The sequence below is a fragment of the Schistocerca americana genome, chromosome 2 (assembly GCF_021461395.2).
Source record: "Schistocerca americana isolate TAMUIC-IGC-003095 chromosome 2, iqSchAmer2.1, whole genome shotgun sequence".
Lineage (NCBI taxonomy): Eukaryota > Metazoa > Arthropoda > Insecta > Orthoptera > Acrididae > Schistocerca > Schistocerca americana.
Window position 1 is genome coordinate 443,220,355 of NC_060120.1, and position 26,130 is coordinate 443,246,484.

Consider the following 26,130-nt stretch of genomic DNA (forward strand, 5'->3'; position numbering starts at 1 on the left):
GAAGCAAAACGGTTAGCCAATACTGACAGCCGTAGTCCAGGGTGCAGTAACGACAATGCAGAAAACACCGTTTAGTAAATTATGTGACGTGTTTTTGGGAAGACAGTTAGGCGCAAGCAAAAAACAACTAACACACTGAAGAGCGTACATATTAAAGTACCACATACAAAAATATTTGGCACGGGTACTGACTATGGACAGGTCCCATAGGCACATGTGGCCGGCGTCGTCGCCTCTGGTGGAGAGCGTTTCTGATCTTTCGAAGCGTAGTGCAACCACTTTTGTTCAGTAAGCAAACACTAACAATTAATGCTATAAATAGGACTCAGTGAGTAAGGTAAAGTGCCGCAAATAGGACTCGGTGAGTAAGGTTCAGTGCTGCAAATTTTTTGATGTACATATTGATGGAAATTTGAACTGCATCAACCCTGTTATTCAGATTCAAACATCTGGGTTCAGCAACTTTTCCCCTTCGGAGACTGATAATTCTGTAAATGAAAACCAACATTTTAACATATTTTGCACATTTCCACTCATTAATTGTCTTACGGTACATTTGCATATTTTTGGACTGGTCGTTACTTAGAAAGTGCGTACTTAGTGCATAAAAGCGAGCAATTAGAATAATATTTGGTGCACGCTTACAGTCACCTTCTAGACGCCTCTTCACAAGGAGTTAGGCATTCAGACTGCATCATCATAACATTTACATTCACTAATGAAATTTGCCGAAAATAACCCTTCGTAATTTAAGAACGTCACAAATCTTTCCATACACAACACTAGGGAACAAAATCAACTTCATCAGTTATTACGAAAGCTGTCAGCGCCTCAAAAAAGAATTAAACATGCAGCCACAAAAGTCTTTTATCGTTTGCTCCAAGCATAAAATGTCTGGCATGTAGCAAAGCAAATTTTAAACGTAACCTAATTTTTTGTGGTTAGCGTATTCTTTCCCATGGATGAATATTCACTTAAAACAGTTTTAGTATATGCTGTACACCAAAAAGATCTTTACCTGACTGAGAGAGAATAGTGATATCCACAGCTGCAATATTTCAGTTGTAACATTAGTAGTGGCGAAGCCTGATACGCTCATTTTCATTAAGTTTAAACTACTGTGTTCTTTAGTAACCTGTAATTGGCCAACACAGACTGTCACACAAAACAAGCAGGTAACGAAATATGCATAAACAGAAATCTTACTCGTTCCTTATGACTGCGATTTAAATCGTGCGAATGTTCCCTTTAACATATAATTCACTAACTAGCTGATAAATTTCAGAATGAAATTCTGTCGTCAGTTACACCATTAGGAAATTTATTTCGTGTAATTTCCTAATAGTGTAACTGACGACAGAATTTTATTCTGGAAAAATAACAGCAGTGAATAAAATACATCTATAATCCAGACGGCACTGCATGCAAACAGAAAAACTGTATCAAAAAAACTGAACTCGCTGTCTGATTATTACAAACGTTTTTGCAAAATGAATCCTTTACGTCAAATATTTCTCTACCATGTATTTTGTGAAAATGGTATAGGAGTGGCAAATCTGAGTGCAAGCCATATGAATAGAAAACTTTATTCATTCTCGTCCGAAGAATGAAATCAACTAAACCAAACCAATAAAAAAAAGTTTTCACTAAAACCTTCCGTTATTCAAACCCACCATAACTGAGCGCAAGCAAGCAGTGCAGTAACAAGAACTTTCCTAGCAGATTAAAACTGTGTGCCGGACTGAAACTCGAGCCTTTGCTTTTCGCGGACTAGTGCTCTACCGACTTTTTATTTTATTTTACTTTTTTTGTTCGTTATTGTTCGGGGCGGACGTCCCACGACGCCCGTTCAAGTTCATTGTTGATCCGTTAACTCGGCTATTTTACTGCACGGGTTAGATAACGCTTTGACAGAACACGCTGAGCTACCGTGACGGCACCGACTAAGCTACCAACGCACGGCTGACGATCCGTCCTCATAACTTTACTTTTGCAGTACCTCGTCTCCTACCTTCCATTTGCCCGCGGAAGATAAAGGTCCTGAGTTGGAGTCTCGGTGCGCCAATCAGTTTTAATCTGCCAAGGCATTTAAATCAGCGTACATACCGCTGCAGAGTGAAAATTTTCATTCCGAAGGCAGCAACACTTCACCTAAAAAACCTTAGCTTGTCTAGTCAATGTTTACAATATCATAATACAGCCTTCTCTGAACTCGCGGTTAGAGACGCCATGTCACGGATTACGCAGCCCCTCCCGCCGGAGGTTCGAGTCCTCCCTCGGGTATGGGCGTATGTGTTGCTCTTAGCATAAATTAGTTTAAGTAGTGTGTAAGTCTAGGGACCAATGAGCTCAGCAGTTTGGTCCCTTAGGAATTCACACACATTTGAACATTTTTTTGAGCCTTCTCTGTAACTTTACGTCCGTTCTGCAAGCCATTTCTATCCACTCAGAAGCACAGCCAACACCCGACTCTGTCACTACATCTACATCTACATTTTTACTCCTTAAGCCACCCAACGGTGTGTGGCGGAGGACACTTTACGTGCCACCGTCATTACCTCCCTTTCCTGTTCCAGTCGCGTATGGTTCGCGGGCAGAACGACTGCCGGAAAGCCTCCGTGCGCGCTCGAATCTCTCGAATTTTACATTCGTGGTCTCCTCGGAAGGTATAAGTAGGGGGAAGCAATATATTCGATACCTCATCCAGAAACACACCCTCTCGAAACCTGGACAGCAAGCTACGCCGCGATGCAGAGCGCCTCTCTTGCAGAGTCTGCCGCTTGAGTTTGCCAATCATCTCCGTAACGCTATCACGCTTACCAAATAACCGTGTGACGAAACGCGCCGCTCTTCTTTGGATCTTCTCTATCTCCTCTCTCAACCCGACCTGGTACGGATCCCACACTGATGAGCAATACTCGAGTATAGGTCGGACGATTGTTTTGTAAGCCACCTCATTTGTTGATGGACTACATTTTCGAAGGACTCTCCCAATGATTCTCAACCTGGCACGCGCCTTTCCAACAATTAATTTTATATGATCATTCCACTTCATATCGTTCCGTACGCATACTCCCAGATATTTTACAGAAGTAACTGCTACCAGTGTTTGTTCTGGTATGATATAATCATACAATAAAGGATCCTTCTTTCTATGTATACGCAATACATTACAGTTGTCTATGTTTAGGGTCAGTTGCCACTCCTTGCACCAAGTGCCCATCCGCTCCAGATCTTCCTGCATTTCGCTGCAATTTTCTAATGCTGCAACTTCTCTGTATACTACAGCATCATCCGCGAAAAGCCGCATGGAACTTCCGACACTATCTACTTAGAATGCCTACTTCAACGACACCGCTACTAGTAACCAAAGATCACACTGCTTGTACTCGTAACCTCTGTGGCGTAACATATCGACTGTTGAAAACTACCGTTTGAAAAATGTTTATTGTGCAAACATGAAATAAGACACAGTCAATGAAAATGCAAAGCTCAGATCACTTTCTTCGAATACTAAAAATAAAATAGAAACCTTATAAGTAGCACACGCTAGTGTAAGTTAGCTGTCATGACGGTACGAATATCTGCTGTACGGTGCCGGACTTGTTTTGGCCCAGTACTCGATACTGATAGGTGTATTGGCACAACTAACCAGAATACTGCAGCTGTGGTTCTCGGTGTTGCTCGCAGAGACGACGGCGACGAACCCGCAGTTCCACGTGCAAATCCCGCGCACGTCGGCCAGCAAGTGCCACGTGGTGGTGTCGGTGACGCAGGCGTACGAGACGCAGCCGCCGGACGGCAAGAAGCGGCGGCCGCTCTACGCCATCGGCTTCGCCGTCTACGAGGTGCCGCCCGCCACCGCCCGCCTCACACAGCACTTCGTCGCCGAGCACGTGAGTAGCCAAGAGCCTGCAACAGGCCCACCACGATCCCAGTGCGCTAACATCAGTAGAAACCGTGACTCCGAGAGGGATACAGTACCACCGAGCAAAGGGTATGCGCTGAAACGTGGAAACACCGAACACACAACACATTATCGTGCCTGAAAAGATGCTGGAGAACTGTTGCATTCAATATAGCTTCCAGTCGTCTCGGAATAGATAAATACAGGTTCTGTATGGTTTTCAAGGAAATCTTATACTATTCTTCCTTCAAAATTGTCGCAAGTATAGGTAATGGTGATGGAGGTGGACAGCGAAAAAGCACCATTCTTTCGAAAGTAGACCACAAAGGCTCAGTAATGTGATATGATGACTGTTGTGGGCAGGGGAGGTGCAACAGTTCATCCTCGTGCTCAAAAAATTCCTCCATTTTCTACTTACTTGGATTTTGTTTAGTACTTTAAACATTGCCATCACTCGCGTGAAGTACGAAACGAAAAGCCGGTACTACGTGAATCAAAGAGTCCACAACAAATATTATTGAAATAATACAGAAATTAACTAACACGGTCGTCAGCCCAATTGGGCGCTCTCTGTTCAACATCTAAGCGATAATACGGGCAGCAATGAAACGTAGCTGTTTTGCTGCACGTGTGGCGACAGAAGGTAGACATAACGGGTGTTCAAAAAGTCTCTCCGCTTTGCCGTATGATTGTTAGCCGCGCGTGCCGTGTGAGTGTTCGCCTGCCTAGGTTACTTCCAAGTGGACTCTCCCAACATTCCACCGTTTCGTTTATCTTAGCCAGCATCAGTAGTGTCGTTGGTGTGTGTCGTTACGTGTTGACGTGAAGGTTTAAATTTAGTTCCTTTGTTCGTTTGTTTCGTTTTTGTCGCTGTTAAAATGCTAACCATTGAAGAACGTGTGTTTTTAGTCGAACAAGTGTTCAAAGCTGGCAGTAAATACACAGTTTCAGTTCGTCAAACATTAAATTCAGTTTTCCCGGAGACAACACTCCCACATCGCGATACTGTGCGAGATTTGATTAACAATTTCGAAGTACGGGTTCAGTAACAGATGCACCGAGAAGTGGTCGTCATAGCGTTTTTCTGAGGATAAACTACTCGATATTTCCTATAAAATGACCATGACTCCGAACAAGTCAGTAAGAAAACCCGCCCAGGAAGTCGATGTTAGAGTCGGAACGGCCCACACAGCTATAAGGAAAAAATTAGAACTTTTCCCATACAAAGTGACAGTCGTGCAACAACTGAAAAATAATACTGATCATGGGAAGAGACTGCATTATTGTCAATGGTTCAAAAATTTCGTTCAACGAAATGGAAGGGATATTCTTAATGAAACGTTTTTCACTGATGAGGCGTGGTTTCATTTATCCGGGTTCATGAACTCGCAAAATTCTCGTATGTGGAGTACTGCAAATCCATTGTGTATTCATGAGGAACCACTTCATTCTGTGAAAATAAGAGTTTGGATTGCAATTTCTAGACGTCGGATTTTGGGTCTCATATTTTTCAACGAAACAATAAACGCACAGCGATACTGCAGTGATATTCTGTACCCAATCATAAGAGAACTTGTGTTAAGTGAAATACTGAACGGTTATTTCCAACAAGATGGTGCAACCGCACATATAGCTCGCGTTTCAATGTCACTGCTTGCTGATGTTTTTGGTGATCGCATAATTTCACAGGGACTTTGGGCTCCACGATCGCCTGACTTTTCCTTCTGGGGTGCAGCGAAAGCAACTGTCTATAAAAACAGCCCAAAATCGGTCGACGAATTGAAAACTGCAATATTCACTTTCACTGCTTCTGTTACAGAAGAAATGTTACAGCCTGTGTTTGGAAACGTGATTAGACGAATTGAATTGTGTATTCAACACCAGGGGGGACACTTTCAATATTTAATGTGAAAATTTGTGAGTAAAAATGAATATTCTATAAATTAATAACTTGTATTTCACTGAGTTTCATTTCAGTATATTCACTGCGGCATACGGGACGCACGGCTAACAATCATACGGCACTGCGGAGAGACTTTTTGAACACCCCGTACATTTCTGACATCACAACACGTTACGAAATAAGAATGAACAAAGAAAGCAATTGTCTTATGTAATTAATAATCGGAAATGTTAATTTGGAAAAGATATTTAAACTCGTCATTGAAAAGTAAATGATTGACTGCGTTGCGACGATAGTTTTCGTTACCTCAGATGAATGTTTCTTACATTCACAAGATTCCTGCTTATTTCTGGTACGTACTTTGAATTGATTGTAATTACTACAAAAATGTACTAGTTTGAATAAGCAATTATTGTCTTTTAACAGCCTGGCAATGTCGAAATACTAGCCAAGATGGCACACAAGAGCGTTATTACAGTAGACGCTTTCTTACTTTTGAGACGGCCAAAATTATTTTTAGTTACTTCACATTGTCTCCATTTAATTAATAAGAATGACATTGCTTCTGAATATTACTGAACGACACAGTTAACTTATTGAGGCTTCATTATTGATTACCTTCAGTTATCTTTCCAGCGTCCGCCCCATAAGCTGAATGGTCAACGCGTTGGAACGCCATGCCCGGGGGCCCGGGTTCGCTTCCCGGCTGGGGAGGGAGATTTTCTCCCCTCAGGGACTGGGTGTTGTACTGTCCTCATTTCATCCCCATTGTCGACGCGCAAGTCACCCAATACGGCGTCGCACTCAATAAGACTTGCACTTGGCGTCCGAACTTCCCGTCTGGGAACTCCCGGCCACTGACGCCATGCGCTCATTTCCATTTCCATCTTTCCAGCAAGCAAAGAACGCTATCAGTGACAGTATTTTATTACGTGTTTTAGCTTTAAACAACGAAAATCAGGTATTCAATAACTTAAAAGGAACTGAACCCAAGACAATGACTGAGGACAATGACATGATTAGGTATCTACAGTTTGCACGAATGTTACTTATTATTCGTTTAAAATCACTCAGATTGTGCCACTGGGTAATCCATCGCCAAGTTCCGAACGTGAACGAAAATGAAACTTGTTCGTTGCAGACTGAACCATCGTCTTCGTTGTCGTCGACAATGCCCCTGTTGCTCCATGTGATACTGCGGGCACACTTTGATCAGCAGTGTCCAATTATGAGGCAGGATCTTGATGTTATTGGAGTCTCTTACATTTTCCCACACTTCTCAAGCTCTTGGTGCCTCACTCGCATCAATTCCGGCTCATATAGGCCCGGCTTTCTGCTGTACGTACCATTTTGGTGCGTTCTGTCAACAACAGTGAAAGTCTTGCGTGCACTCTGCTCCGGCGTCAGCCTCGCGTCAGAAACAGCGCTACTACCCAAGCTTTTGCTCTCTGCGAACGGTATTGCTTTTCTTAACATTCCCCAATGGCATTAACCCAGAATAATCACATCCAAATATATAATAATTTATACAGTTTACAGTACATGTTAAATTTCTTATTAACACATAGTAGCTAAAGTTTTACAGAACAAGTACACCATGTTCACAATAAACTTCATTGGCAAAATTTTTTGGGTAGCACATCTGTGTTATAGTTAAAAACAGGAGCCCTGTCCCCTTCGAACGCAGCATCACCACTGCGGAACAAACACTGTACCATGGGAGGGACCCGACCGCCCAAACTGGTCACATAATCCTCGGCAGTGACTTCACCTTGCATAGCAACCGTGAGGCGCATGGAATACCGCGATGTGTTTGGTCAAATCATCACAGAAGAACCACCATGTTTTGCTCTTGGGACGTGAACTCAACCAGAAGTTGGAAACAGTGTGAAACAAGACTCATTCGACCACGTGACGTTCTTCCACTGCTCTATAGTCCAGGTGTTACGGCTTCGACGCCACGTTCCCCTGTCTCGCGCATTTCCATCATCGACGTGTGCTTTTGTAAACCCAGCTCGCCCTCCAGTTCCCTGATTACGCAGCTCCCTTCGTATTGTTTTGGTGCTGACAAGGTTTGCGAGTGCGACGTTCAGTTCAACAGCGACACTTGCAGCAACCGCCCCCTTGTTTTTCGCAACAACCCGCTTCAGTGACCGTCCGTCACGATCGCTCCACACTCACTTTTCTCCGCGTTGCCACTTAGCAAATGTTGTGTTTCCGGACTTGCTCTGCAAACGGTATAAATCTTCTGTGCTGTGCCTTTTGAAACACCCTACACTTGGCCTACCCTGATTACGGAAGCTCCTACTAAGAGCACCAGCAATTTGTCCACGTTCTAATTAACTTAGCTCTGACATGAGGCATTCACAGCTACACAGAACATTGTACTATGTATGACTGACACTTGCAGCGCCTTGAGGACAGGTGCCGTTCGTGGTCAAGTAAAGCGCAACCTGCAGGCTGGCCTGGCATCTGCATTTATGTTCAAGCACGCATTTCTCGCAGTGTTTTCATATTTTTGTCCAACCCCTGTGCATGTGTCAATACAGACAATCGTTGTACAAGGAAATATTTTTCACCAAGCAGCCTCCAAAATTTATACGAGTAACACTCCACATTCGAAGTGTAGGACTCCATTTTCACTGCACTTGAAAATGGCACACGTTAGCCGAAACACATAAAAAAATAACAATAAAGTGATGAAATACTGATGTCTAGTTCTAATTTTTTTCTCACCGTCCCTGTTCAGTTTGCGAATGGTACGAAGGAAGAACGACTGCAGATAAACATCCGTATGAACTCTATAATTCCTCTGAGGTTTTCGTCATGGTCATCTCGCGAGACGTATGTGAGAGGAAGTCGTACGTTTGTTGCTCGGTATAAGGCTTTTCCTCTGTATAATAAACACAGCTGCACGTCCAACTGTCTGTGAAATAATGCTTATTAATGAATTTTTAAATAAATGTGAATTATATTGTTCTTCTGTTGAACTTCTTACCACCACAGGATGTGCAAAATATTGCCTTTTTTGGGTGCAAATAAAATTTATTTTAGCATTTCGTTGACAATTTACGAGTAAAAAGTATGAATTTCTCTCTACGTACAATGAAAAGAAAGAAAGAATATATTACGTGAAACATTTAATATTTGAAATATTTCTATTCTGTGTGGTAGAGCTCGAATCATGGCTCCACAGAAAGCCTCACCTCGCATACACCATAATGAAACGACTAATCTGCATTTGTGCTCCAGCGTACTGCAACTGACGGTCACCCGCTAACACTCATTTGCAAAATGACTGCAATAAATTTTCAAATGTCGTTCAGGATGACTGTTTTCTTCGTCAATTAGGTAAACCGTAAGTAGGATCTTTGTTCGTGTCATCAACATCAAAACGATAATGTTCAGATTCTTGGAGTATGCGAAAAATATTTGCGTCGCAGAGTGGACTAGTTGCAGACATATTGCTTCGAGTACACACTAAGAGTGGCGTCTCACACGCAACTTACTAGTTTGGTTGTTTCGACTGCGATTGACTGCTTAGACTGCATTGTCGTCAACCTGACTTACATGTAAACTACGAGTATTTACGTCCATTTTCTTGTTTGTTGGATGACTAATATTACTCACGAGAATTAATACTTCTGTGACGAACGTTGCTCGTAAAATTACGGGCGTGGCAGCCCTCGCTAAGATGTTGTGTCCGTTAAAATAACGGGCATGAGCTTCTTTCCAACAGTGAAAACATAATATTACGTGCGTGGCATTCTAACTGTGATCTCACATAAATATTGTGTGACCCTATCAAAACTACGAGAGGCCCTTTATCTAACCACGCAAATCTACTGTATCTATTTTTTAATCTTTCGGAAAAAGTTGATATTTCATGAAATTCAAAGACTTATTCTCCAGTTAGCAAAGTATGTTCGTCAATTACCTACTTCCTAGATCTTGAACAGCTGTCTTAGTTTACCAAACTTTCAGAGATTTGCTTCAGGCTGCGAAGCTTTCTGGTGAAACAGTTTCCTATTTTATCATAACGGGAACTTGTCAGGTTCATAGTGAATTTGCTATTGTGAAAATACAGACTTAACATCTGTGTATCTCTAACAGCAAATCATCCTGCATTCTAAGCTTCCTTGCTCTTCTGTTCTGGGTTTTTACAGCTTGCTTTACGTTCACAGACTTTTGTTTTAAGATAGCGGATGATGCGTGCAAAAACTATATCACAGCATGACCTGCTGGCACAAAATTGCAATTTTGTTTAATTGTGTCCGTTAACAAACGAATTTGCCGACGCCACTCACTGTTGCTTAATAGAAGGGGAGTATCCCTGCATTTACGAAACTGTAATATTCTGCTGTCATTGACTGAAAGTCATTTTTCCAGTGATTAGTGTTACTAGAATGAGATTTTCACTCTGCAGCGGAGTGTGCGCTGATATGAAACTTCCTGGCAGATTAAAACTGTGTGCCCGACCGAGACTCGAACTCGGGACCTTTGCCTTTCGCGGGCAAGTGCTCTACCAACTGAGCTATCGAAGCACGACTCACGCCCGGCACTCACAGCTGTACTTCTGCCAGTACCTCGTCTCCTACCTTCCAAACTTTACAGAAGCTCTCCTGCGAACCTTGCAGAACTAGCACTCCTGAAAGAAAGGATATTGCGGAGACATGGCTTAGCCACAGCCTGGGGGATGTTTCCAGAATGAGATTTTCACTCTGCAGCTGAGTGTGCGCTGATATGAAACTTCCTGGCAGATTAAAACTGTGTGCCCGACCGAGACTCGAACTCGGGACCTATGCCTTTCGCGGGCAGGTGCTCTACCAACTGAGCTACCGAAGCACGACTCACGCCCGGCACAAACTTTAAAGTTTGGAAGGTAGGAGACGAGGTACTGGCAGAAGTAAAGCTGTGAGTACCGGCCGTGAGTCGTGCTTCGGTAGCTCAGTTGGTAGAGCACTTGCCCGCGAAAGGCAAAGGTCCCGAGTTCGAGTCTCAGTCGGGCACACAGTTTTAATCTGCCAGGACGTTTCGATTGGTGTTACTGGTTAACGCTCGAATATAACGCAACGTGCGACTTGTGAAAGTATAACTGCAGAGAGCAATTGCCGGTACTGAGGGACACACACACACACACACCAAAACGAAAACAATTAATGCGCAAGTCTTCTGCAAACTTTTTCATTTTATTCAAATTATTCTAATGCCCAGACGTAGGGGGAAATAGATCTGTAACTTGGTCCTACTGTTGAGAGTTCAGTCATTGTTGGTGCATGCACGAAATATTGGTTTTGACCGAAATGACAGAATACGAATTTTTGACAACTATTGCTAAGTGAGCCACTATGTTTACATGAATAGACAGAGTGGTTGGTTCCTTGGCTGGTGCTCTGAGGCGGGCGTTGGTCCTGGTATTGCAGAAGCCGCTCGACGTGACGAACCACTCGGTGGCCCGTGAGGTGGTGACGTTCTTCACGCTGCCTCCGGGAGACTACATCGTCGTCCCACAGACCAACGTGCCCAACTGCGACGGCAAGTTTCTCCTCAGGATATTCACCGACGAGCAGAGCAATATCTGGTAATATTCTTTCGCATAATACACATTTAACATAATGTAAAATTGACCTGTGAACAACTTTCAGCGGCCTCTTCAAAGATCTCGAAATACTTTCACATGGCATGCACTGCCTGAGAAAAAAAGGAAGCATCCAGAAGGGGAGGACGAAACGAAATGAAACTTCATGGGTTGAGAGGGTATATCACGTTATTTCAGTGCTTACTCAATTGAGTCAACTTTAAAACTTGGCATCACGAACCTTCTTCTCAGTAGGAGATCACACCTCTTCTGCCACGCATGCAATGATTCGGTAGGGAAGAATGTTATAAAGCTTTTGTATTTTCTACTGAGGCAAGCTGACCCACTAGCATTGAAGCTGATCCTTGGTACCATCATACTGGCACTTGGAAGGAGCTGACATTCTGGTCCACATGTTCTATTGGGGATAGAACTGGTGATCCAGCTGGCAATAGGAATACCTCAGTATCATGCAGACAAGTCACGGAGACACATGCCATGGGTATGAATTATCCTGTTAAACAATGCCACCACGATGCTATCACATTGGAGGTAACATATGGGGAAGCAGTCCTGCAAGCAGTGACCTGAAGCTACACCTGATGGCTCCCCACGTCATGATGCCTGGAGTAACACTGCTGTACCTCTCCAAAACATTGGGAGAATGGGCTCTTCCAGGGTTGGCACCACACTCACTGACAATAGGTTGTCTAGGATAGTTTAGACTGCAGTTCATTGCTGAATGTAATGTGGTGCCATTAGCAGACATGCTTCCTGGTGTTGGGACCATGAAAAATGAAGCCATTAGTGTTGTGTTAACGGCAGCCTACAAATAGGACATAAATATCCTTGTGCGGATTCTACTAGTCGCCAACCGACATCACAGGTTGACACAGAATGATGCAGGGAGACCATTTACTTGTTCCCAGATGGCAGGCACAGATGTGAAGGGGTTATGATGTGCTTGGTGCACAACACTGTGGTACTCTCTTGCAGTGGTTAGCCGTAGTCAGCCAGAACCTCGGCAATAAGTGTACCTGCCCGCACGTTCCCAAACAGTCCATCATCAAGCCATTGTCTCATTTGAATGCCCCACAAATGTGGATTGCATGATTCAACCTGCTGTCAAAATGGAGACACCATCCAGTATGCAAATTTTGTGGAAGGCCACCTCTGGCACTGTTATCAGTCTACATCCAAAAGTAGCTCTTATTTCATTTTATACTGGCCTTACTTAGACCTTGTGTTGTTCCAAACAAATTTGTAATAGGATCTTTAGAAAATGATGTGTTAATAACTTTCTGACTGAATGTATGAATTGAATTACTGAAGAAATGGATCAATAAATCAATGAATATATCTTCTAATCAAAAATTTGTTTCTCTTGTGTGGCAAAATGTTATCTAATTGTACAACTTCTTCAACATATTTACAGCCACTGTTATTTCTCAGATTACCAGGAACAAAGAATAGCCTCTTATTAAACCTCTTTTCAATCTGAAACATCCACTTTGGTCAGTTGTGCTTGATTAGAGAGTGACTAGCTGGTTTTGAATCTGCAGATGGAAAAATTTGCATTCCCCTTAATTGGCTGGCAAGAAGAGTGCAGATTGTGGTGCAAAGTTACTAGTCATCATGTCCTGCTGATAAATACCAAGCTTTTCTGCATTCTCTCAAGAAGTTATGCCATGTGGAAAATTACAGATTATTAGTCTAAGCACGGTGATCCCTGTCATGTTATTCAATGGTAGGAGGCTATATTCAGGTGCTGTATTTCACCATCTCCTTTCTCTTATCATCATCAAGAATTTAAGAGTGTTGTCACACACTAGTTAAGTTAATAAGTTAATATGGAAGCAGTTCAGAGTTCTTCATTGTCACTATAATGATTGTCATTGTGGAAGTGATTTTCTGTTTGCTTCCCTCAAGCCTCTGTGTTGAATACGTAGTTGGATAATGCAGGTGACAGAAGAGTGCTTATGAAATTTAAAGAAGTACAAAGACTTATGGAATGTCGTGAGATAGAAGTTGAATTCATGTGATGCATGTGTCAATGACATATGATGTGAGTCCTTGCTCAGACAGACAGGATGATTGGGGCATTTAAATGGCAGTGTGGCCATTAGGAATTTTCTATCAGGTGGTTATAATTAATGTGCAGCTACTCATACAGGCCCAGAATGGGCTATATAGCAGTAAAACTTGTTAGATATGTCGATGCATTAATGCAGAACTGATGTACACTGGAAAAACAATTACTTTGACTTGTGGCCACCAGGTGAAGATCTGGCACTGTACACTGTATGATGGCATGTCATCCATACTATCATTTGACAAGCCCTGATGTGAGTGAACAATATGCTTTATGCAAAAGGCAGCAGTTACAGTGTTGCACTGAGAGAGTATTGCTGACTGCAATGTCTGATTAGAGTCCTGATGTCATGATTTAAAGAAGATGATAATGAAATCTGAAAACACGGGTGAGCCTGGTGTGGCTCCTTGAAGAGGAAGGTACCCTATCCCAGTGGAAGTTGTTGACAAGGCTGCTGTTGCTGTAACTGACCATGCAGCACATGCCCTGGATAACAATAATGTTTGTGCAGTGTCATGAGAATTGTCCATTCTACAGTTAACAGTATGGAAAGTTTTGCAGTCTATTTTACATTGGTACCTGTACAAGATCTAGACAGTGCAGCAGCTGAAACCTCATGATCCAAAGCAACATTCTGAATTTCTCTTTGGTTTTTGGCATGGATACAAATTGATGAAGCTGGCCAAACTGGATGACAAGGCAAATTTTACACAACAACATGCAGTGAATACACAGGACTGCTGAATGTGGAGTACTGTTAAACCGTGCGTTGTGCATGAAGAGGCATTGCACTCACTGTGTGTGACTGTATGGTGTAGATTCACATTCACCTCTATTCTTGGTCTGTTTTTCTTTGAAGAGACTACATCCAGAGTATCAGTCAAGTGTACCATGACACCTGCACATTATGAAGACCTCCTTGTACAGCATGTGATTATTTCTTTGGAAGTGTGCAACTGTGTGGAAATGACTGTTTTTACAAAAGATGGGGCAACACCTCATGTTGCTTACCCAGTTAAGGATCTGCTTAAAGCAACCTTCCACAAATGTGTTATCTCCACAGTTCTTCCAAATGCATGACCTGGAAGGACACCTGATCTGATTCAATGTGATTTTTGGATCTGGAGGTATCTAAAAGAGCATTTTTACTGGGAATAAGTTTGTCCTCTGCCTGAACTGAAGGCCAGTACACAGGAAAATGTTGCTCAGTTCCACTGGAGCTGCTGTGAGCAACTAACAATCACATATTTTATGGACATGCCATCTTGGTGACATTTATGATGCTCATTCTGAACAAACTGCATAAGTGGAGTTTAATAATAAAAACAACATTATGCCTTTATCACTGGCTTTACCTTTTCTACCCACACTCATTCCTAACCCATCCCATATGGAAACATGTCTTGTATTCACAGCACCAGATTTGTACGTATTGGCCAAAGTTGGAACTAATCTTTTACCTGCATACATAGACTCCTCATTACCACATTAGAATATTTACTAAGTTTTGCTGCCACATAGTCATTACAGCCCACACTGGACCTGTGTGAGTAGCTGCTCTTTCATTATAACCACCCAGTAACTTTAAAACTACACATACATCATCAGTCTGAAGGAGGGCAGTAGCACACATTCAAAGGCACTGCTAACCCAAAATCAGCTTCAGTGGTTTGGGAATGTACCAGTAATCTGTGTGCTAAGTCAGCAATTCTAAAGCATATGAACAGACTAAGGATAGTCATCAATGAGAATAGAAGCAGAGGTTCAGAAGCAATTTCAGAGCTTACTTGAAGCAGTCTCTCGTACTTACTCACTGTGGAGAAACATATATCCTTAGCTAGCTAGCCTGAATAATAACAACTCTTAAATGAGTGCACTCTTTGAAGAAGTATAACAGTATACTAAAAGAAACCCAAACAAAGCTCTCAGGAGAAATTGTGAGTTACTAGCAAACCCCCCCCCCCCCCTCCTCATATTTACTTGTGACTACTGGCATTAAGTGTTTGCTTCATGGATGCAGCACATCTGTCACCCAACAAGCTGTTCATAGGAAGGTATTTTACATGTTCACAAGAGAAAATTTAATATCACTATTGATTTTAAGATTATGAAACTTTTCCTTCACAATATTTGTATATTTATGTTCTTCTTATTTCTCCCATTTTCCTCAACTCTGAGATCCTGTTAAATTAATTGCACAAAATTTTCAGTATTTCCAAATATTTTAAATAATACTATTACAGTATAAATTTTAATGTGTTTTACAGCTTTTCTTACCATTACCTCTAACTAAGTTGTATTATTCTGATGCTATATTTTATCTAAAATCATTTGTAGAAAAAAAATACATGAGAAAGTTATGACTGAAGAAATTACATGCAGTTTGATGCTGGCTTATATTTAATTTCCTCAAGAGCTGATGGTATAAAATTATTGTGTGTTTTCATTACTACTACTACTACTACTACTACTCTCTCTCTCTCTCTCTCTCTCTCTCTCTCTCTCTCCTACCTCTCTTATTAGTGTAGGCTGTATGCTCCAAGGTATTTGTAATCATGCCAATCAAAGAATTCCAGTCTATTGTTTCATTTTGTGTCACCTACAGACAACCTCAAGCACGCAGACAACTCTGAAGGTAAAACTTAAAAATCTGTCTGTTTTGAATCTAGACATCTTGAAGAAAAATCAAAACTTCCTTATACCTTTTTATATCTTCAGCTACAAAGGATATTTCCTTTCATAAAGGTTATCTTCACAGCAATTTATTCTCATGCTTTTCTGCTAAAATAACAATCTATGACTTTATGTATTTGGAGATCAGTTGTCTAATACTTTCTTTCTCCATGTAGTTACTCTTAAATTGGCATGGATTCTACAAAGAAGGATCCTTTCATTGTTCTCTGAGATTTATTATCTCACCACACTGCTTCCTCTATGATTGTGTCAAGTAATTAATCATACAGTAAGTTTTCTAGTTTAAAAGTTCCCTAATCACACAAAAGATAAGAAATCTACTCACTAAGTTGTGGCAGAACACACACATAAAAGAGGGTTGTAATTCAGCAGTCTTTTGGAGCCAGTGGCTCTTACGTCAGGCAGTAGGGTTGAAGGGGAAGGAAGGGGATGAAGGAAAAGGACCAGAGAGATTTAGGAAATGGGGTAGATTTCAGGAAAGTCACACAGCAATGTGGATCAGGGTAGACTTACCACATGGGATGAGAAGGAAAGACTGAATGTTGGGGACTGCATCGGATGAGATAGATTTTTCAAATCTTGTCCGATGCAGTCCCCAGCAATCAGTCTTCCCTTCTCATTCCATGCAGGAAGTCTACCCTGACCCGCAGTTCAGGGTGACTTTTCCAAAATCTACCCCTTTTCTTAGATTTCTCCAGTCCTTTTCCTTCACTCCTCTTTCTTCCCCTTCAGCCCTTCTGCCTGAAGGAGCAGTCCCTGGGCCGAAAGCTTGCCTAATTACCACCCTATTTTATGTTTGTGTTCTACTGTCATATGGTGAATAGATTTTTTATCTATCCAGTTAAATTATTTTTTCAGAAATTGATTGTTTTTGTTGTTATATTAATTAATCACACAAAAGTATCAGGTCAACAAGCAGATAATTGTCATTGTACACTACAATCCATTCTTAAATTACAATTACAAACAAATAAACTGAGTAGAAAATCTAAATGGACACACACACACACACACACACACACACACACACACACACATACACACACAACAAGCAGTTAGAAATCAATGATTTGTCATTGATTAGTATTACTAGCATTCAGTAACTGCAAACATCACTCTAGCATATTAAAAAGAAAAGATACTCATTGCTCAACTTTAATTTTACATATTACCATACTTAATGTAAATTTTGTTTTAAAAATATCCATAAATTCATCTTATTTATACAAAAAGAAAGTGATGTGCAGAAATATTTCTCTTTACATTAACTTTCAGGGAAGTGAATGATGACAATATGGTGTTCCGGAACATATCAACAGAATTCCTTGACGATGCAGTAGTGCTGGTAAGTTTAGTCTTCGAAATTGGAGAGATTTAAATAAATATATATGGCAATACGTTAATCTCTGCTTGCTTTTTCTCACTGAGTTCAGTGAGGAGATGTGAAGGAGGCAAGAAAGAAAGGGAGGAAGATTCTTTAATGTCCATTTGTCATAAAGATCATTTGAGGCAGAACACTAGCACAAAATGGACTTAGAAAGTTGGCTGTAGCCTTTCCAAAGGAACAATCCCAGTTTTCAACTAAAGTCATTTATGGAATCCAAGCAAAATGTAACTCTGTATGGCCATTCTGATATGAGAGAGATGAGATGGAGGAGTTGAGAGTTGGTGCAATAATACTATTACTCATACCTTAAAGTTGAAAGTCTGTGCCAGTTATGAATTTCAAAAGAAAATCATGAATCATTGTCATTTCTTAAGAGATCCATCTGGAATATTTTACCTTACTTTTAATGGATTTGGTTTGCTTGTGAGTATGTCTGACAAGTCTGTGTTCCCCCTGCAGCCACAAAATTCTGCTATGTTAGTGCACAATAAATGTTGGACCCCTTTTTATGAATGCCAGCTAAAATATTCTCTTACATCAGGTGTTAATCACATTTACTTGAGTACACATTCTTAAATTACTACATTTTCATATACACTGAAATGTACATAATTCTTTTTAAATGAACAACTGTAAGTACATTTGCTGCAAATACTGACATTTCTACCTCTTGACTTCTTTATTTGCATAACACTTCAGTTATCAGATATTCACTGGTCTTTATTTCATAATGGACACTTGTAGAAACATGTAGCTGAAAAATGGACGACTACACACTGAAGGTTGCACTAAAGGTGAATCAAGACAAACGGAGTTCATGCAATTATGAAGAAGACAAGAACAGCAAGAATTTCTTGAGATAAATGGCATGAGGTTCAGATACCTGGGATCTTGGTTTACCAGCAACTTGTAGAAACCTACTGCAAATATTTTCCATCACTTTTGACTTTAGAGGTCATATTTTTCTGTCAGTTTGTTACAAAGTTGTTTTTTTTTTTCAGTTTTAAAATTGAAGATTCCATTTTGCATGCCAAAATATTTATGGGAAATTGCTTAAATGTTGTGACTATTAAATTAAATTTTATTATTATTATTATTATTAGTTGTAGCATTAGAATAATTTAAAGCATATAATGTGGTGCTTTCATGAAGTTAAAACCTTAGCTAATTTTCCAGGCTGGAATTAGTACATAAATTCTTGCCTGCTGTGAGCTCAGAACTGTTCATTCCAACAGTGTTCAGGAAAATCAGCTTATCACAAATTACTTTTTTTTTTCTTCCTAGAAGGTCTCAAATACATTGAAGCTATGCAATGGTCTCTTCCAAGTCCACAAACTTCCAAGATTTCTATTATTATCCTCAGAAAATTACAACCTTCATAGGTAACAACATACAGGAATACAAGCTGGTTTTCAACCAAACTGACCAATAAAAGGTCACTATAAGACAACTGTTTTAAAATCACTGGAAATGTGATAAAAAGATTTATGGTCTGTTCATCAATTTTCTTCATACATATGACAGCATAGCCTATATGATAGCCTGTATGATTTCAGAACCTCTGAGAAGCTAGTGAGAATGTTGCAAACTTTTATGAATGGATCAAGGGCGGAAGTGCATTTCGGAGGGGTCACATCAGGAAGGTTTGAGACAGGTCTCAGGAAAAGGGATGCTCTCTAATGCATTCTGCTCAGTTTCATCTTAGACACAGTAATAAGGGAATGTAGGCAACAGAAATGAACTGGAGTGCAGATGGATGATAATTTCAATTGTCTCACATATGCAGTTGATATAATAATGCTAAGTGAATCAATCCATGAGTTGAAAGAAATTTACCTGAAAAATGGATGATTACATACAGAAGGTTGTGCTTAAGGTGAATCAAGACAAATGGAGTTCATGTAATTGTGATGAAGAAAACAAGAGCAAGAATTTCTTGAGATAGATCGCATGAGGTTCAGATACTTGGGATCTTGGTTTACCAGCAACAACAGCATAGAAATGGGCCTCGAGGAAAGAATAGTAGTGGGAATGAAATGCATGTATTCCCTCAGGGAGTTGCTCAGCTCAAAATCCATATCAGCGAATACTAAGATGAGAATCTATAACATAGTGATATGCCCAGCAGTCATATTTGGTTCAGAAACCTGGGCCATGACAAAATGTGAAAAGGAAAAACTATTAATGTATGAGAGAAGAGTAATGCAGAAGATGTGGGGACCAATCTTACATAACGGCCGGTCTTAGATAACAAGGAGTGGAGAGGGGGATGAATGAGAAAATCTACCTCTTTATGCAACAACCAACAACACTAAGGAAATTGGAGAGCAAAAGAATCCAGTGGGCAGGCCATGTAGCCCACATTGCAGAAGAAAGACAGGCAAAGAAACCATTTGAGGGAAACCAAACGCCAGATGCCCCATAGGATGGCCAAGGCAGCTGTTGAAGGACCTGGTAGCCCTAGAGATTGAAGACACCTAGAGGAACTAAGCACAAAACAGAAAGAAATGAAGGCAATTTGTGGAAGCAGCATATGGTCTGTAGGGCCTGTGGTTGCTGGATTTGTATATATGTACTCAGAAGTCTATATGAGCTGTAAGTTGGATTAGTGATGTCACATTGGCAACAAATTTCGTCAGAATTTTACCCACCATGACATGTTACACGATTGGAATTTCATCCCCCTCCCCCCCCCCCCCCCCCCCACACACACACACACATCTCACCCCTTTTCTTGACATCTCTGTGATGGTGGTCAGAATCATGACGCCCAGTGTAGAAATCATGTGGTTTTCTTGTGGGTGGTGACAAAAACATTTAAGATACATGAACACTTATAATGAACATGAAAATGCCTCATGAGATGGCATAGAGAGCATCAATTAAACCATCCCTTCCCTTGGGGTGCTCATTTACACACGTTTGTGGTTTGAAATGACGATTTGCAGTTTGATGTTCATGACAACCTTTGACACTGCTACACTTCTCAGATGATTTGACCTTTCTCTAAGAACATTTTGCAGTTGCATCTCCACTGAACATGATCTGACCCTTTTGGAGTATAGCATAACTACAATTTTTGCTCTGGTATACAGAGATTGTTGAAAAGCATTTGACATCTTCTGAATGTGATCCACAGTAGCAGTGGGTGTTTATGTGTTTTAGCCCTCTTGTTTCATGCCCTCCTGTGGTGTGATCATTGAAGCATACATAAATAAAATGATAGAGGCTCTTCCTTAGACTACCCCATTTCACAACACTCTTAGTGCCACACTAGAACTTTCGTTGAGCAATTTAAAACTGTACCTGTATAGAGAAAATTCTTGATTGATTTTTGGAACCATTCAACACCCCTTAAATTCTGTAAGCTTGCAAGCAGGTGCTAGAGCAATGCTATAGTAATGCTATAGTGCAACTCAGCTGAAGGCTGTTGAGAGGTTGCCTGTGCTAGAAATCAATGCATGATCATTGTGGTACACAAACATTTTCAGAGTGCTCAACAAAGCTGCACAGATGAAAAAAACTGTGATCGTGCTACACTCCAGAGGGGTCAGATCAAGTTCAGGTGGGTTGCAACTGGGCCACACCTTTAGAGAAGGGTTAAATCATCAGATGGGAGTCAGTAATATCAAAAGCTGTCCAGAATGTTATTCTGTTGTTTATTTCACTGCAAACTGTCACTTTTGACTGCAAAAAGAGTATAAATGAAGATCCTAAGGAATGGGGTATTTTCATTCCTTTATGCCATCTCCTGAGCTCTTTTTGTGTGTTCTGAGTCACAGTGTGTCTGAAAAGCCTTCCTTGTCCACCCGTAAAAAAACCACATGGTTACAACACTGGGCATCATGGTTCTGACCTCCATCACGTGGGCATCAAGAAAACACAGGAGATGTCGGTGTTGGGGGGGGGGGGGGGGGTGGAGAGGGTGACAATCTTCCCTGTGTATGACACATCCACAGTAGTGTTGGGCAGAATTGTGATGAAATTTAGTCCAGTGTGACATCATTAATACACCTTACAGCCGACATAAACTTCTCGCTTTTGTTTCCCAATCTGTTAATCTGTTGACACCTTGCTGTTTGAAGCATTGCTGAGCTCGAAGGTGACATTACAGGGGACCACGCTTTTGCTCCTTTATAGGCATCTTTGAGCAAAAGTTCAAACTTCTGCATCACAATGGGGGAAAATTATGGAGTTCCAAAAAAGTGTACCCTTTAACTCTCTTGCGAAATGTATTTCATGCTTGGATTATATCTTACCACAATAAGCCTGAGAAGATTTAAGGTGCATTGAGAATATTCCATCTGGTAATCTTTCTAATGAGCTACAAATTCACAGAAGGTAACGACTTTTTATAAATATGCAGATTCTGAAGCTAAGTTTTTCATTAGATTATGTACTGTTTCTTACAAAATCGAATATGTAGTCTTTAAGTGATGATCCTGATCCACTGCAACAACTACGAAATAGATGCTGAACTACACAATACATGGTCTAAAATGTTTTCAAGTGAAAATAAATTTTCAGTGCTTTAAATGCATCAGTATGCTTTCCTGTTCTCCCCATGATTTACATATGTTCCAAGATTCTCATCTCACTCGTTTACTTAATATTCAGAGCAGTGTATAGAATTGCCAAAACATTTACACTGAAAATTATACAGACAGCAGAGGATCCAAAACCGCATATATTGGGCTAGGGCTTGAAAGGCTGGAAATAAATATAATGTATTAAATGTCTATGAGACATATTTATGTACAACAAACAAGTTCCTCCCATACCATCATTGATGATGTCACCTTGGAAAACAATATGCAATTGTATGTTGTGTGTCTATGGTGGAGTTTACCACTGTTACCATAACTGGTTGCAAAAGATGGATTACTTCTCCTGACTGAAATCTTCAGTCATGCCATTAGTATAATGCAGCAGGGTGTGGTGCTTGGAAAGCTGAACAACTAAACCAACAAAAGTTTTATGTCAATGTGTTATCTGAATTGGAAAAAAATTGCTTTGAATAGAAACTTATGAGAACATAGCTTGTTCAAGCTATGTAAAGCTGGCCAGGTTTCTTGGCAAAGAATTGTTCATTCGGTGAAGTTTGAGGAGATGATGTTGGATCATGTGGGATAAGATTAAAATATGAGTACCCCTGAAACTGCCCATGAAATGTGCATTTTGAAGAACACTGTGTGGAAAGTAATGTTAGAGAAGCAGTCACACTCTCACTGTAAACCATGTGTGTAAGCAAAGCGCGCAATTAATTTTGAACCCCAAGTTCAGTTCCGGCACTGGATTATGTCATAATGAAAGCACTGAGACTGGCATTTATCAAGTTGAACAGTGGCTATGGGCTGAAGCTGTAACTATATGGTGTATGCTATTTACATCAATAAAAACCCATTTATTATTGAAACATAGTATCTTATACTAAATTACTCACTTTAGAATCCACTACAATTGGTATAATTTTGATCCTAAATGTTTGAGATACCTTGTCTATGGTCATGTATTGCTTTCTTATCAAAGTGGATTAGATAAAACTCAGCTACATGTTCTATGAAGCTGGTGTTTGAGCTCCTACCTCTTTGCCCAATATAGTAGGTAGGAAGTTTTTGCAACCTTTGTATTTTATCTTTGTCACTATGTCCAATTTTATATTAGAAGCTCTATGGTTTGCTAACTTCCCTTTTGTGCAAAAGAAAATTTTGGCATCAGTGTTCCTGAACAAGTTGGCTGTTTTGTAAAATTTTTAAACTCTTGTGAAAGATTCTATAGGATTTTCAGAAGTAAAAATGAATTAAATTGTTGCTGGACTGGAAACTTTGCAATTACCATAAGACATAAGACTGTGTCAGTTAATTTATAATGAACTTACCTCACTGCAATGCAGGAGCTTTAAGCAGTAATTCTATAGTGCATAGCTCTTAGTTGTTTCTGAGTACTCTTTCCATACAACAGTCTATACAAATTACTGTTCCTGCTCTTGTTAATTCTTGTAATGTAATAGTCTTAAAGTGCTGTTGTTTTTACTAATTCCATCATTTATTTCAGCCTGATGGGAAGAATATGGTGTCAAAGCTGTTGCTTAAGTATCCTCCTGAAGTAGATGCTTCACAGTTACAGAAAATTTTGAAAGCCCATTGGAAAGGTAAGGCAAATATTAGAAATTAAAAAAAATCAAAAACAGGGTACACCATTTTAATGTGTACTTACAATTTTGTGTTTTTTATTTCAGCTTACTTGTCAGAAAAACCTAGTCTGGAATTATGTAAAAGCTTAATCATGTTGAGAGATTCTAATATTAGTGGACGTATTAATCTCCTGGATATACCTGTGCTGATGCACATGCTACAATTCTGGAGGGTAAGGCATTTCACCATATTTGTTTATTAGTGCAGAATGAAGATCTTCTGTAATACTCTAATGTCTCTCATCCTTCCTTTGCACTCATACTCTAATGTACTTCATCTCTTGGTTCTGGCCTTTGTGTGTAATGCTGTGCTTGATTTGTGTGATGTATAACTGGAGCAGAACTTGACGTAGGTCCATTTTAAGCTATAAGCCACAACCACCCTTTACCACTTTGGGTACTGCAGTGAGTATAATTCAAGTAGCAGCTTCTGATTCTTGTGGCAGAGCACAATATAATTGTTCATTGTGGAAGTTGAGCCATTTGCCCACATGTTCCACACCAGCAACACCATATCTAGTGTCACATATCTGTCTTTCCTTCTCAGCCCCTCTGGTAACTCTCACCATTTCCTAAACCTGGCCAGTCCTTTTCCTTCATCTCTCTTCGTTCCCATTCAACGATTCTGTCAGAAGAAGGAGCCACTGCCTCTGAAATCTTGTACTTTTACTTAACTATATTTATATGTTTTCTCCTGCCACTGTTTGTTGAATAGGCTTTTTATGGGTCCAGTTAATTAATTAGCTCAAAGTATCAAAGATTGCAGAGGAAATCAACTGAGCCCCTTGGGAAGAAACCATCCAGCATTCACCTGAAAAGAAGTTTTGATTGCTGTGACGTGTTTCTTGGATAATGTGTACCAGTATCAGGACAATAACTGGTTCGATCATAAATGTTTTCTTTCATGAGGGATTTATATAAAATGATGAATAAATGAATATGTATGTGCACTAACATGATGCTACAGATACTGAAGCTGAAATCCTAGTATGTCTTGAAAAGAATCATATTTAAAGTGTCTCAGTATGATTCATTGTACAGAAGAGAACACCTTACCAGATATTTATGTATCTTATGAAAGTGCAAGAAATGTAATGGATTTCTTTACTCATGACTAAAATCTGAGTGATTAGACTTTTATTGAGACCTGTAAAAAATTCAACAAAACTTTTCATGAAGTTCTTTGATAAAGTGATTTGTTACAATTAATACAGATGAGTATGGAGACAGTGGAACCAAATCTTTGTAACTCATCTATAATGTTTTTTTACTGCCCTAGAGACTCATTTCAAAGGTGTATATCAATTTGAATGCCAAATAATATCTGTTCACATGTTGATACTAAGCCTGAGATGGTTTTCAAGGCTAATAAATGTAGAGTCCTCCCCCCCCCCCCCCCCCCAACATGAATGCCTATTATGTCTCACTGTAAAAATGGGAGAATGTTAACAGTGCAATACTGTTTATACATGGGGGAACACACCTATAGTGCTTGATCCTCAGGAATTGTTACATGTGCCCACCATTAATTTTAAGTGTGTTGCTACTGCTGTTGAGGAGTATTTGAGACAGATAATTGAAGACTATCATTCAAACAGATCATTTTCTAACTAATTACACAGATGTGTCTTTATTTTCACACAACATTTTCTCTTACATCAGAACACTGTGGTAGTTCTGCAGTGCCTACATTAGTGGTTCTGATTTTACTTTGAACATTTGTCTGCATTAAGCAAAATATACATACAATAGTGTACGTTGAGTTTGATATCTTTGTGAGCTAAACAAATAACTTGCCAATGAATTACAACAAATCTTGCAATGTTAAGTGGTCGTATTTATGAATGCTATTCTGCACTGACATCCTCACAGATGGACTTTGGATCCAGCATTAACAAGAAACAGCTATATCCCACAGCTTACCCATACAGTCTGTTCAGAGAAACGGTATTCATAAATTACATTGTGTCCCTAAAACTATCCAGACGCCAATCACTATTCATTACAAAAATGTACACTATGTAACTAGTATCATACAAGATATTCACTTGCTGTGTTACAAAATTTCATCTGGAACTGCAATTTATTTATATTCCTTCTGAAGCATAGTGTACAGTTGTTCCTGTTTTATGCACAAATTATTTTGGCATACAACTAACACTATCACTAATTCTGTAAATACATGTAAGAGATCACATTGAGTCTCTAAGTATGGCACTCTAGAAAATATTCTCTTGTTGATTTTCTTTGAAATATGATACAGAAAGGCCCAAATTTAAAGTATATCCATAGTTGGGATACATTCTATATTTTTATGAACACCTGAATTCAGTTCGTTAAACTCTCAGTTACAAACAAATAAATAAATTAAACATA

The 26,130-nt window shown here is 40.0% G+C and overlaps 1 protein-coding gene and 1 non-coding gene across 2 annotated transcripts in view; one reads left to right on the forward strand and one right to left on the reverse strand.

Annotated features, from left to right (window-relative positions):
* LOC124595986 (calpain-9-like) overlaps positions 1 to 26,130 on the forward strand; it is a 1,013,088-nt gene that overhangs the window by 979,000 nt on the left and 7,958 nt on the right. Inside the window, exons 9-13 of the mRNA XM_047134930.1 lie at positions 3,691 to 3,896; positions 11,234 to 11,391; positions 17,450 to 17,519; positions 23,616 to 23,712; positions 23,800 to 23,927. Coding sequence (XP_046990886.1) covers positions 3,691 to 3,896; positions 11,234 to 11,391; positions 17,450 to 17,519; positions 23,616 to 23,712; positions 23,800 to 23,927 — 659 coding nt within the window. The remainder of the gene's footprint in view (positions 1 to 3,690; positions 3,897 to 11,233; positions 11,392 to 17,449; positions 17,520 to 23,615; positions 23,713 to 23,799; positions 23,928 to 26,130) is intronic.
* Trnas-cga lies at positions 10,281 to 10,355 on the reverse strand. Its single transcript has one exon. It is a non-coding gene; the product is annotated as a tRNA-Ser (tRNA).